Consider the following 15,104-nt stretch of genomic DNA (forward strand, 5'->3'; position numbering starts at 1 on the left):
ATATAAGACTTTCCAACCAGCCTTACACCATTTCATACTTCATTTCACGTGGATTTCCAACATAGTCTGAACTGTGTGATACATTTTTTTTCATTTCAAATATATTGATTTACCATATCAAAATATACATTTAGATTGCCTCTTAAACTTTAATCTGTATTGGGCATAACTGGATGTAAGGCACCTGAGAGGCACCTGTCTGAGTTGGACAGGTTGATTTAATTGTTTCTTTGCTTTTAATGCCATGACTATTATGCAAATAGGTGCATGAGAAAACAAAAAGCAGCCTTCAAGAAAAAAAAACATTCCCCCACTACTGAGAGGAAAATAGTGTCAAAGAAAGGAGATGATTTAAAACAATGCATTATTAAAACAAATGTCACAATTGACTTGGTCCTGTACACTCACAGAAGATAAACACTGCCTGGAGGAAACATCTTCTTTTTTTGTTTTGCAATGCTCACGTAATGCTAATCGTCATTCATATATTCAGAATGCACCTCTTTTGAGCCTTTGATGGTTGCGGAGGGAAAATCTAGAGTCGAGAAGAATGTCTAAGACAAAAGGTTCTTTGACATCTGGGATTTTCGGACACAATCAACAGACTTGTTGTGCAGAAGACTGCAGCCTCCCGTCTAGGAGCAATCCTTCAGCAGCTTCGTGGTCTTTACATCAGTGGCATCTGAAGATCTGCTTAGCCTGTGATCACAGATGACCCAACAGAGAGGTTACAATACACAATGCTTTGAACAATAGAGATCTAATGAGGGCTGAGTCTTCCATACATTTATTAATGAGCACATCCAGTTGAGGCTTTCGCTTGTACGGTGGTTTCTTGCATTAACCTGAGCCACCAGGAAGGAGTCCCTGGAGGGATAATGCTTCTCCAATATTTCCTCTTAACCGACCGCACGACTGATCTTTAGTCAAGACTGAAATATCAACAATGAATGAATTAGTTCCCATTAAATTAGGTACAGACATTCATGAGCCCCAGAGCTTCAATCATACTGACTTTGGAGAATGAGGTTGACATTTGTGGTCCTTCAAAACTATTGGATGGTGTGGCGGCGTGGTTAGGCTCAGCTGCAGAGGGGACGAAGCGAGGGGCTGATTCAGGGATCGGTGCCGGGATGAGGTGTAATCAGCCTCAGCTGGGGTCAATCTGCGGTTGTGTCTCTTCCCGAAAAAATACAGGCGACGCAGCGGAGAACCGGAGCGACCGGGAAAAGAACACCCGACCCCAGCACAATGTGCAAGAATTAAAAAAACGTGAGAATTAAATCCAGTGTGTTGCCCTCTTTGTGTCCGACTGAGAATCACAGGGACGACGGAGGAGCGTTACAGGTCGGGTGCCATGAAACCGACATTCAGTCCGTCATGATTAATTGCAATAACTTTGGCGATGCCTTACCATTTCAATATCAAATCAAAATGTAGATTTGTCCAAAACTTTTCAACCAAACACCTGCAAAATCCATTAAACTCCAATCAGCCTCAGCTGTACTTTCTGTTTAAAGCTAATTGGAAACTGCTAGCGTGCTAACATGCTGAGCTAAGAAGGCGACCATTGTGATTGTCATGCTAAAAGCATGGTCGTTGTGAGCATGTTAGCATTTAGCGCAAATCAATCACAGAGGCTGGATGTAGTAAACTCAAATGAGAAAGTTTCCATACAAAGTCAGACAGGTACAAGTGGAATATCGCCTCAATTTCTGACTTGAAAAGTTGGACGAACAACTGGACCTCAAAACCCAAGATGGCTTCTCCGCGCATCAACAGCAAAAACAGCTGTACTAATATGCTGTTTATTAGTTATTCTGTCTCACTTGTGTCTCAGTAAATAAGGCATAAATAGAGTTCAACTTCTATGTTGCTACTTAAAAAATACAGCGTGAATCCGTTGTTGTGAACTTGTCTTGCTAACAATGGCTAAGAATAGCGAACCTAAATATTAAATAGTGGATGCTGGTGAAACCGTTCCAGAAAGATCTTGGAAACAAATTAACTTGTACAGAGTAAAGATAATATGAACTTGTGTATTACTTCATGTACACATTGTTGAGGATGCCAAAGACAACCCGCCGCACTATGGCTGTGATTGAAGCTGAGTAATAACATCCTGTTCCTACTAAGTGTGATGACTGATGTAGTGCGTTCGTACTGCACAGGATGTGTGCACGAGAAATGTCTGGATGCACACTTTATGAGCAAGACGAGCGTGATACGGGAGATTACTGATATACACTACCGCCCCACTATGGACCGTAGACTGTGGATAAGAAGTGGACGTCACACGTTGTTTGAATGCCATTCTGATGCCTTGACTTCGGCCTGTTAACCGTTAATATCTTTGATTTTTGGCCTTCGCCATCTTTGCGTTTATCCACCAGAAGTGACTCAGGAGGTGAAGCTAAATACAACCAAATGCGGAATAAGACGTTTTTATGGGGACCAAAAACTTCTTGACTGGACAACGTTGTGGTCGCGACCTGACAATCCTCCTCTGTTGCTCTCCTGAAGGTTTCTTCACTTTTTTCCCCCTGAAGGGTTATTTGGGAGTTTTTCCTGATCCGATGTGAGGTTTTGGGGGGCAGATGTGTACAGATTTATTGTAAAAGACAAATTAGTAAAAATTAAAATTGTGAAATGACATGAAAAAAAAATTGAATTGAATTGACAATCACAAGGTAGCCTTTGAATCTTGCTCATGAAGTATACGCTCATTTATCAGAAAGGAACATGCAGTAATGCTTCTGTACTGTTCTAGAATGTTAACACCTTCATCTGTTTTTGTTTTTTATTGTGCCGCATAAAAATGATGAAGCGGTATTGATTTTTTTTGTGGACATCGTGCCAACCTCGAAGGTTGAACATGAGAGCCAATAGCTATCAAACTAATGAGGCCGGTCAAACCAAAGCCACGAGTTGAGAGTGAAACTGCAGTCTGGTGATAACTATTTGCGAGCCTACGATTGGGAGCGTCATCTCACAGTCATGTGATCCATTGTTAATATTAGAAATACATACATGTGTAAAAGGATTTGTAGAATGTTCGCTATCAATCTCCCAATATCTGAATCGGGCTTTTTTACCTCATATCGATCAAAACCCAGTCATATAGAACTCTTTGTAGCCGGCGTAGTAAAGATGGGACTTGGCCCATTAATCCCAGTTGAGCCGGGGAAAGCTCCAACGAGAATTTCAGATGGAGCACATATCACCTTCAGCGGGATCCCGCTAAGCTTTTATCAAATATCTGTCTGTATTTTACCCGTTTCATATCTGATTGACATTTCCTGGCAGAGAGCAGATATCTAAACTAATACATGGTCTTGACATTGGGAATTCTGGGGTTGTACCAGGGCTACTTCTGAATCATTTTACACTCGGAGGCCACGACAAGCGAGCGAGCACATCTGCAAAAGCCCCGAGATGGGAATTTTACACGAAAGAGAATCCATTTTTTTAAGCCTTGTCAACTGAAATGTTATGAAAACAACATGATGCATTGAAAATTCCTGGTTATTCAGTTTCGTTTCAACAGCAAAAAAGTCCGACGACAATATTTGAGACCAGAGGCAGATCAGTGCAATTTAAAAAAAAAAGCCATATTGGATGATTACACACAACATTATACTGAGTTTGGTAATGGCCTACTGAGGCGTTGGCGTCTTTGGTGGATTTCTCGCCACGGCAAAGCGTTTCTTTCACAGGAAACACACACATTTTCATTCGTCACACCAGAATTTACTCTGATCAAAAATAGGTTTCAAGAAGAGCTCTGCTCCAGCCTCACGGTGTGCCATTCCAATTGGGGTGACTTATAAGCGAGAATAGCTTCAAGGCAAATTCTATATATAAGTGGCCTTACTTCTCCGTGGTGAGACTCTTTCTCGTCCCCATGCAGCCTCCGTCTCGTTCCTCCAATGGAGAGGGCCATCCCTGATAAGCAAGTCTTTTGAAATCTTTAGGTGGAATAAATCTTCCGTGCTAAGTGGAAATGTCGGGGGGTAAAACCAGCGACAGTGACAATGAAGTGCAAATGACAATGAAAGAACAAAAGACAACGGCAGGAATCCTTTCTCCTTTCCGAGCCCCGAAACAGCGTGACTGCCGCTTCCCGTAGAGAGTAGATTAGGAGAGCTTCCCTCAGCGGTCTGCGCCGCTCCAGCCGTGTGCAGATCTCCTCTGCATGGTGGGCTGCTTCTGTATGAGCTCTGTATCAATGGCTCTCCCATGTGACTGCCTTACAAGTGAGTGTGCAAGTCTGTCTGTGTGTGTGTGTGTGTGTGTGTGTGTGTGTCCCCTAAAGCTCCAGTTATTCCCCTCCATCTCACATATTCTCACATGCTTGAATTTGACATGCAAGTGTCTTCCTTGTATGAAAAATCCTTTATCCACGCAAGTGTGTGTGTGCCTTTCAGTCATGTGTGGGCCGCGAATGCGTTCGTGTGTAACATCAGCGGGGATTCACACACACACACACACACACACTCGCTCGCCAACCCCGGCACACGCGGCATCTGCCTCCTACCTGCTGTGCGCGCAGCCCTGCTGCCGGCAATTCATCATCATCGGCCTGCGTTCCTGCCATCGCATCCAATTATTAGGCGATTAGCAGGCGCACGCGCTCACGGCTAACGACGCGCCATCACTTCGTATTCCCCGCCCCACGAATCACGCCTGTTACGACTGAGTCGTGAATGACAGGGAGGTAGTCCAGGGGAGGGGCGCCTTTTTTAATTTTCTTTTGTGTTGGCATCTGCCAATCCCACTAAAAACAACCATGGAGGAAGATGGCTTTATGTTCACCCCACCCCGCCCCTCCTCCTCCTCCTCCTCCTCCCCACACACAACTTGTTCAGTTCAAACAGTAAGTAAAGTAAATCATAAATCACATTTACTAATCCCTCACCCGGCCTGTAACACCCTGTTCCGTTTCTCCTGTGGTCTCCTCTCTGTCTGTCTCTGTGTCTTCTGTCTCTCTCTTCTTATTGTTGTATTCCTTCTCACCTGCTCTTGTCTCGTTAGTCTGATGTCTCTGATGTTTCCCACCTATATATTGTATATTGTGTCAGTCTTTCCCTTGTCTGCTGTCCGATTGTCGTCTCTCGTTCCGTGTCCTTTTCCCGTCGTCCTGTCCGTGTTCCTGATCCTGCCTGCCTGCCCTGACCGATGATCCTTTGGCTGCCCCTTTTGGACCTTGTTTATTTTGCAACTGTTTTGCCTCATTAAGGAGTGCTTTTTGTTATTTATATTTCGTCCAGCCTGTCTCGCTGCGCCTGAGCCTCACCCCGTTACACTCCCCATGACAGGCCAGTCTGAACAGTCATTAACTATATAAACAAAGAATGAATATCAGAAATGCTCCTTTTATTTGTTCTCAGGGGAACGAGAGAAAAGGCCAATGGGTGGACGGTGTGTTCAGCTTCCAGGGAGGCCAGAGGGATCAAGTGTAATGTGCTGCTGCCGACCTGCGAATCCGACCTCTGGCCTGCACACTGACAACAACCTTCCTCCTGCATTGTGAATTTTGTTTGTCGAGATAAATATTTTGTCGTGGATTCCATTGTCTTTTGATGATGATGTTTCAAATGAGTCCATATAGGTAAGTGGTCAGGGTGGTGGACGGATCCCCAAAAAGCTGCAGGCTTCAGTAGCCGAAATGTAACCGAGTACTTCTGTTGCCATTTTATTTTGTTTCAATTCACAACGTTAACCGCATGTTTCAAATTGTTTCAAACTGCGACTTATCCAGGAGAAAACACATTTCCCCTCTAAACGTAACAGAGTGCAGAATAGCTTTATGGGAAAGTAACTTTGTTGGAGACCAGAGAGAGACGGAAATATATATTTTTTTAAAGTCCAGTTGCAACAGAGTTTTCCTCCAGCACACAGAACTGATGATCATCAGCCAGATATATTTATTTATTACAGATGGTCAAACCTTTTTGGGCTGCAAGCTTTCACGGACTCATGTGTCCGTGCACTGCTCCACATGATTGTGCAATTATGTTTATGTGTGTGCATTTAAATCAAAAAAGTATCTTATTAACATTCTGTTATCTGTTATATTCATGTATTCCTTGGTTTTTCAGGTTTGAGTTAAGGCTGCTCAACGCCAGCGGGCTCACACTGCACTGCATTTAAAACAAAGCATGCATTCAATAATGCATCGTGGCTGAATTATTTATATTACATTAAAAGTGTTGTGTTACGTGTGCAATGTTAAAACAAATGTCCTTGAGTCTGCACACACGTTCCACTAAACTATTAGTTTCAAGTTGACGTCTCATGTTTATGTAGCATTTTCAAGCCATTTTTCTATGAGTCTTTCTATTTTTCAGTGTTTTTTTTCTCTTCTCAAAATTTGCACACCATCTTGAACTTAACCTCAACTTTCTGCCTCATGAATAGAGCTTCCAGGGATATCGTGGAAGCATATTAAAACTTAATAAAGTGACATTAACAGCTTTTAGCTTTTAGGCGGCGACCTCCGGGTCTGAAAACCTCACATTGTAAACATGAGTGTCTCAATTGCTAGTTTCAAGTCTCCTTCAATACAGCATGATGATATTGAATAAATGATGGTCTCACTTAGAGTGTGACATAAAGGTTTGCTCCCCTTATGGTCTTGTTGCCATCGGCAGATTTTTCTTCCTTCCTTTTAGAAAACATGGATATTGTTTCCATAATGTTGTCTTCGTCCCTGGAGAGGAAGTCCCAACAGGAACATGATGTGAGATCACAGTCAGCCAATAGGATCAGAGTTGACAGCAGCTGTAGTTCGCATGGCCCCAGCAATCAATATAGAATGTGTGTCATCTTGTCTCTCTTCTAATCTTGAATAAAAGAGAAAGTGTAAAGACAAAGGCAATAAACATTCAAAGGATCAACAAGTATGACTCTGGCCCAAAGTGTGAATAAACATGCAAACGGCGGCCTCTTGTTATTTTGTTCCTGTAATCCCCCCTCCCCCCCCCCTCCTCGCTCTCTCTCAGCCTCCTGTAGCGCCACATTAACATATTGTTCTTGCTCTTATTAAAGAATTTCTAAATAATTAGATCTCTGCAGGAACAAGGAGAATGCATTGCAACGGAGCAGCTACAAGTCTCAACCCAATTAGTGACCTCACTACCACCCTTCTATCCCCTTCTTTTCTTCTCCGCAGGACTTTCTATTCTCCTCTCTCCTGTTACTCTTCTTTTCTCTCTTTGCTCAAATGAGTCGAGAGAGAGAGAGAGAGAGAGAGAGAGAGAGATCAAACAGCTGTGATGACTGCATGGCCTATTTTACATCAGCAAATTGGCTGACAGAGGATTCCCAGGGCACATTGAGCGGACAATATGAGCAATATTAGCCTAATAAAAATCTCAAACTCATTTGAAGCTGCCTCTCTAATCACCACTTACACACATTGAAAATAATAACAATGAAGTTCGATGATGAGATTGTGGGGAAAAAACTGGAGATTGATTTGTGACCTTCAGCCAGAAATAATCCAGATATAAAAACATGAATTGATGCTTTTAGGCCCGAAACTCGTCTCTCCCATCTCACAGCTAGCCATGCTTTAGACTACAGGTCATCAATAAAAGCAGATTGGATCAAATAAAGCATACAACCTAAATGTCAGAGTGTCATGGTGTGTTCATTTTTTGCATGCTTGTTATCAACAGAATAGAAAATAAAAATGTACTTAATTTAATTTCTCCTTTCAGATGTTGTCCATTCACTATTTCTGTTTTCCTCCCTGTGCCTTGCAAAGGGGCCTTCAAGTGTCACCTGGAAACCACAGCGTCGCCTCGCCAACTTCCACGATTCAGACTTACATAAGAGAAATGAGTGTGAATACCGGGAGGGACCTGGGCGGACTTGGCCAAACTCAAACCGCACTTTTGAGCTGGATCCGGACCAGAAATACCCCAGAAATACCCCAGAAATACCCCCTCTCCAGACCAGATCTAGTCTTCACACTTCATACTGTCACAGATTTATTGATCAACAGATGATGCTGAAGTACTATTTACGTCCATTAAACCATTCAAAGTAGATAACACGATAAAGAGAAAATCCAACAGGTCCAAAGGGGGACACAGAACATCCTGTGGTTCTGCTTCAACCCTTTGATGAAATGAAGTACGTATACGTGCAACAAGGCATACATGTCTACTTACACATTTAGCCACTTCAAGCTCATTGTTTGGGTTTCATTAAAGTTCATTTCCGTCTCATCGCTCCCATCCACATTCGTTCATGTTTTTGTTCCAAAAGCAGTCGACAGCTGTGTTCATCAAACGAGCTCGACCCCCAGCTGGCAGCGTTGGCCACTGGCTGAGGAAGAAATACAAATACCTCACAGCTCAAGAGTCATACGTCTACTCGGTGGCTAAAAGAAGAGTGGATAGTGGACCTGTGTTCACGGCTTCAAATGAATGCTGATGTTGTTGTGACTGCTGGATGATGCCTGACATGTTTGCCAATTATAAAATAAGTGTAATATGTCAGAGCTGGAGATTCTTCTGCACCCGAGTGGCCAAAAACAGGAATTTTCCGGCTTTATATTGCCTTGTCGTCGTGTGATGGTGCCGTACGAGTAAAGTTACTTTGACTTCAAACACGCCAACAATGCTTAAATTAACCTTTGGTGATTTAATGGGCCATCTATTTATGACTTCATCTTGGTATCTGCCTTCCATACCAAGTGCATGACATGATATCACATCTAGATGTTGATATTACAGCACCGCTACTTCGGAGTTTGAAAGACGATTTTCGTTCTTCTTTTGATCTGCAACATTGGTTATAACCAGCAGGTTTCTAGAACAATCAAAGAGGCAGCGCCGCACCAACGGTTCATCAATCGTACGGAGAACGGAGGAGGCAGACTTGATAAGAACGACATCTTGTTGCCGCCGCTCCTAAGGCTTCGTGTGTGTATCTGCTTTCAACGGCCACATCCAAAGTAGCTTATGAATTTCAGATCATTGATACATTATGTAGACGAGGATGTTCTCAGTTGCAGCAGCGTTGCATTAGTATGGATGATGACCGATTCTTTTTTTTAATAAAGGATTTATTTGTAGAAATTACAAAACAAGACTTATAGTACAATAGACCTCACAAATAAGGATTGAAAGGATAACATATCACACAGCCAAATGGTGAGGATACACATTACAGTCCCCCTCACCTCCCTTTCCCAAAACAAATATACAACAAGGCAATTTGATACACAAACATAAGAGACTAGAATGGGCACTCGGTAGAGCGCATACCTTCGCATATCACAAGATTGGGCATTGAATTATGAACATTTTGGCATTAGTTGCATGCCAATTGGACAAAAATGTATCGTGCTATGGTAAAAAAAGATGTTGACCTTTCCATGACCTTGACCTTTGACCCAATTGATCCCAAAATCTAATCAAATGGTCCCCGGATAATAACCAATCATCCCACCAAATTTCATGCGATTCAAGAAGATTTTGACCTGTTCATGACCTTTGACCTTGAACTTTGACCCGATCGATCCCAAAATCTAATCAACTGGTCCCCGGATAATAACCAATCATCCCACCAAATTTCATGCGATTCGGTTCAATACTTTTTGAGTTTTGCGACTAACACGCATACAAATAAATAAATAAATAAATACACGGCGATCAAAACATAACCTTCCGCATTTTCAATGCGAAGGTAAAAATTATAAAAGCAACCAAAACCCAACATCAACAACTGGCTGTGAAATGCTTGTTGTGAAAAATAATATTTTGGCCACCTTCTCTGACCTTTAACTCTCTCACTCACATCTACTCACACACATCCACTCACACACGCATATCCACTTGCATTAGTTGAGCAATGTAAAGACTTTAAATAAGGAAACACAAAAAACAGAAACAAAAAACATATACATAACAATAAATAAAACAACAACAACAAAAAAAGGTATTTGATGACCGATTCTCACCTGGGACCGCTGACATCGGTCGTGGCCCACTGTCTTTGTAGTTTACGAGGACAAAGAAAGTCCACCGTCTGACTTTTAATGGCTCCATAAAGTCCCATGGGGATAGTTTTACTCTATACGTTAAAGGACGAGTACAAATAATACAACTCTTCATTTCTGAAATAACTTGATTTAGGATCCAATAACTTTGGAGGATACAAAGGGGATTTAGTTTTTCTTCGTCTGAGCCTTAAAAGTGAGTTCCCCCTCCGCAGCTCTCTCCAGGTGTTACCAGCGTCACAACAAACAATTGTTTATTCCTCCACACCAAGAAAAACAGTGACACCGCTGGGGAAATGTGGTTTTATTCCGATACATACATCCTCAACAGCTTCTCGGGTTGACGACAAATCCCGCCGCAGAAGCCAACTTTGATGAAATGACACAGGAAAGAATGGCGGTTGTCAAAAAAACGGTGTCGCCGCCGGAGACTCATCGTTACATTTTTACGATGCCGCGCATCTCATCCAAGATTTTATCTTCCGCGTGAATAGCAGAGTGAGAAAGTAATCATGCGTGTTCCCATTTAGACCTGTTGTCATCCCAGAATTACAATGTCAATAATGCTGCATGCAGCTGTCATCCCGAGATTAGGCTTTCCATCACTGCATCCAGCAGGTGAAGTTCAGGTGGAGTGCATTATATAACTAACAACGCATCCGGTCGAAATTTGTTTCTCTCTGTCTGTCACAGCCCTGGCAGCTATTTGTCATAAACAATATAGCCCGTGATGTATGGGTATATAAATATAAATGTTCAGCAACAAAATAAGTTTCCACATTCAAATCACATCGTCGTGATTTATTCGATTTGAAAATGGGGGGCGCGCACTCATCAGTATCTGTAACAGCACCGAACAAGTACGATTGATTCTTCTTCTTCCTTCTCTCGCTGACAGAACTCTAGTATTAGTGAGGTAATTCCAACCTCTATTTAAGTAGAAATTGCATGTTTCATGCGTGTAACTGACTGGTTCCTCGCACCATTATTAGTCACCAACAGAGACAATCATAATGATTGGCATTTATCTCTCGCAACAAAGATCGTGGATCACATCAGGAAGGCGACGTGTGCATTAGTGCGTGCGTGTGTTGTGCAATTGGGGTCCATTTGTTAAGCCCATGAATAATAATAGATAGATATGTACTTTATTAATCCCCAAGGGGAAATTTGTCGTAACAGTAGCAGCATCAATAAACTAAACACACAAGAATAAAAAAATAAAATATAAAAAACAGGGATGAAAGATAAAGATGTATACAAGAAGTATACAAAGTAAAATATAAAATAAATAAATAAGCACCCCGTACAAAGTAAGAGGAGATTGTCGATGGTCGTCAACTGTGTATTGAGGAGAGCAGCTCGCTACGCCTCTGCATGAGCAAGTTCTAGGTTTGTTTCTTTAGAAGTGTGAGTAAGCAATTCATTTGACATACAGCACATGGTGTAGGATGACTCAGTTGTGTTGCTCACTGTTTAGGAGTTTCTTTTTCAACTTGATTTGCTCCGTTATTAGTCGTTTGGTTGAAGCCTCCCACCCCCCACCCCCCGATTCCTTCATGTGACCAGACACATGACATGGTCAGAAGCTAAACCGAGGAGGAATGCGGTGGCTAAAGCCAGTTCACTGTCTCTCCTCGCGCATGATATTTTACTGATTTATCAAATCCCCATGAAAAAGACTGAAAGCAACAACGTGTTATTATGCAAGCATTTATTATATTTCTCAATACTTTCCAGCCAGTCGATGGATTCCAGCCCCAAGCCTATTATTTCCTGAAGGTGTAATTAAAAAAATAGCAAATACATACAGTGTGGTAATTAGCTTAACGTTTCTAAAACAGGAGTTAATAGTTTGTTATGGACTATTTTCAGACGCAGATGAGGTGTGCTGCAAATCTTTACTGTGTGCCAGGAAGTAGTTGTATGTGGTATAGACTCTAAATATATTACCATGACCATGTTAATTTACTCTGAATGTAGCCGTGATGGAAGAAGTCTGATTAACTAAAGGAAGTAATAATACCACAGTATGAAAAAATATTTCATTAACAGGTATTACGTATTGTTTGTAAAATCTTAATTTGAAAACTATAGTGACCACACACACTGGCATACAATAGAAATACTCAAGTAAAGTACAATTCAAAACTGTAGCCTATTTATTTTTATACCTTTGGTCTACTATGTCGTACTTATTGCTTTCAATAACTAGCTTTTAGGGCTACTTAGCCAATGTTAGCATGCTATAATGAGAAATTGGGATTGTAAACATGGCAAACATTATTCCTGCTAATCATCTGCATGTTTACAGAATCCAAGGAAAAGGCAAACAAAGCGGCTAATAAGTAATGCCACGTCATTGTTGGTTTGGGTTTATTTTCTTGTTTTGGTTTATACGTGTTTGACATTAACATAAAAAAAAAAGATATCTTTAAAAGATATAACTCTGCCCATCACTCAAACGCGTCGTGTCTCGATGAACGGTTTGTGAAACACGGAGCTGTAACCGCGGCTGTCAGAGACTTTATACCCAGCCGTTGGGATGCCACGCCCCCCGGGGTGTTCCACCACTCACAGGGCAGGAGGTGATTAGCTCCTCGCGCCTGTCAGTCACGCCTATCTGCCGTTGCTTCCTGTGTGAGCCCGTGGACTCCGTCTGTCTGCAGAGAGTCTCCGGTATGGGCAGGCGCCTCACTCCTCAACTTTTTAACGGAGATATATATTTTTTTTACCACAGTAACGTTAAATTTGACACGGTTTATATCACCCGAAAATGGATTTCTGAATGGAATAACCCGAAAGTGAGTCCGTCGCGAGTGTATTTGACCGTTTAATTCATTTTGTTTTTTTGCTCGAGTTGTTGAAGGACGAGGGGAAAATGCCAGTTGCAACTCTTCTGCCTTTTACCGCGACCCCGAATCGGAAGTCTGCCAGCCCGACCTCTTTCAGGTTGACAGAGAAATTCATCTTGTTATTAGTGTTTAGCGCTTTTATAACCCTGTGTTTCGGGGCCATTTTCTTCCTCCCGGACTCGTCCAAGCTGCTCAGCGGAGTTTTCTTTCATTCTTCCGCGGTGGAGACCAACACCCGCACCGGTCCGGACAGCAGCGACCTGGGTTCGGCTGGAAGCGACGAGAGGGTCCTGGCCAAGATAAAGAAAGACCACGAAAAAGCTCTGTTAGAGGCCAAGGATACTCTACAAAAACGGCCCGACGAGATAAAACAAGACATTTTAAACGATAAGGATGAAGTTGCGAAGGAGCGTGTGGGTCAAGTTGGGAACGATGTCAATAATTTACCTTTCGTTGAGTATCAACGGCCGCCGGGGGCGACTGGACACGAGCCCGTGAACCCCGACGCCAAGGACAAGCGGGCTAAGATCAAAGAGGTAAGGATCTGTTGAGCTCGCGCACTCTTCGTTCTATGGAGGAAAACGTCCCACCAAACTCCCCCCAAAAAGCATGCATTTAAAATTATATCTTCGAGTTTATGGCAGTTGCTAGACATGGTAAAACGCGACTCTGTAGTTTACACAATCCCAAATTCCCCATTAACAATTCGGCGCGTTTATAATCCACCAAGGTGCAGTAACGCGGATGAAATGTGAACTTTTCCATGGTGTTCGCTTGTCGAAAGTCCTCGCGGCGCGGCAGTGAGCGTTCACGAAGTATCCAACTTGTCCACCGCAGCGGATCACCCTATGCTAGCCGACATGTGCGAAACATCTAGCGGCGCTTCGCTGAGGGTCTGACGCCACCTACAACTGCCGGTGAATTTACCACGTGATTATACGGCTTTCTTCAACGGGAGTTCGGCGTGGCGTTTTCACGTCCACGAGACTGAGCAGCAGTCGGTTCCCGTGGAAAAGGGAGGAATATGTGCAGAATCCACCGCCCCCTCCGGGCTGCGATACCTGTCCTTCAAGTTTCCGGTGTCGGGACAATGAGGGCCTGCTTCAAATCCTGCTCTGATCAGTCAACACATGGGGGAGGCAACAGTGCTGTTCATATACATCTTACATATTGAATGTTCTCGGATATGGAAGATGGTGATCAGCTTCTCACATATCTCAATAAATGATGGTTCAAAGTGAACTCCACAGGTCCTAACCTGAAGATAAGGTATTTTAAGAAAAATAAGCAAATTCATGCTTCATTTGAAAGCATGTTCAAGTATCCTGATTCTTATTTCATATAGTCACTTATTTGAATCATAATTCAGTGTGTGTATTTATAGAGGTAGTGTCACAGTGACCCGGGAGGCCTATATTGTTTTTATTCACTAGTGTGGCCCCCGGTGTCCCATGATTCCACACCAGTGAAAGCCAAATTTGAAGCATTGTAGTCTGCGGCAGGGAGAGAAAAACACCAACAGGTAGCACGTCCTGCATTATTCTGTTGCACTCGCTGCACCGCGTGTGGGTGTTAGGAGGAAATAAGTGAAAAGCCCAGTGGTGAGGTCTCAGAGGGGGGGTCAGGTGGCTGCAAAGGGTGCTAAGTCACGCTGCTGCATGATCTGCGGTGTTGTGATCTCAGCTCTCTGACCCGAAAACATATCCTCACGAAGAATTCCAACAAAATCTAGATGGAGATGACTTTCATATTTTAATTCTTATTTAGATTTTTTTCTTCCCACAGCCCTTTTGTGAAGAGCAGTAGCCGTACGTCTGCTCAGTGAGGGGATTTCTATTTACTTATTCAGGTGGTTAAGTGCTAGACTCACGAAGAGGACCGTTGAGTGTGTGAGCAGATGAGGGTGATGTGTCCTGAATGAGCACACACGGCTGGTGTCAGGCATTCAGATTGACTGATATTTGCCTTTCATTAAAAATCATTTGAAAAATGAGAACGCAGGTCAGTATCGCTCCCGACGTGATGGTGGATACGACTTCCCTCAACAGCCTCTCTGGTGTCTGCAGGGCTCTGCTGAACACTGACATTAAATCAGTTATATTTTATAAATGTGTTGCTCAGGTGTCTGTCTGGCTGCAAACGCTGTCCCGAAAAAACTTGTTTGGTGTTAAAGATACACAATGAAAAAATGCTAATTGGGGCACGATTCTGACCTTAAAATGACATCACCTGCC

General features: G+C 42.8%; 1 protein-coding gene across 1 annotated transcript in view; it reads left to right on the forward strand.

The window, feature by feature from the left end:
• Positions 1 to 11,777: 11,777 nt before the first annotated feature.
• man1a1 (mannosidase, alpha, class 1A, member 1) overlaps positions 11,778 to 15,104 on the forward strand; it is a 120,024-nt gene continuing 116,697 nt past the window's right edge. The window contains exon 1 of the mRNA XM_056427601.1: positions 11,778 to 13,406. Coding sequence (XP_056283576.1) covers positions 12,897 to 13,406 — 510 coding nt within the window. The 5' untranslated portion in view covers positions 11,778 to 12,896. The remainder of the gene's footprint in view (positions 13,407 to 15,104) is intronic.

Source organism: Pseudoliparis swirei, chromosome 12 (genome assembly GCF_029220125.1).
Source record: "Pseudoliparis swirei isolate HS2019 ecotype Mariana Trench chromosome 12, NWPU_hadal_v1, whole genome shotgun sequence".
Lineage (NCBI taxonomy): Eukaryota > Metazoa > Chordata > Actinopteri > Perciformes > Liparidae > Pseudoliparis > Pseudoliparis swirei.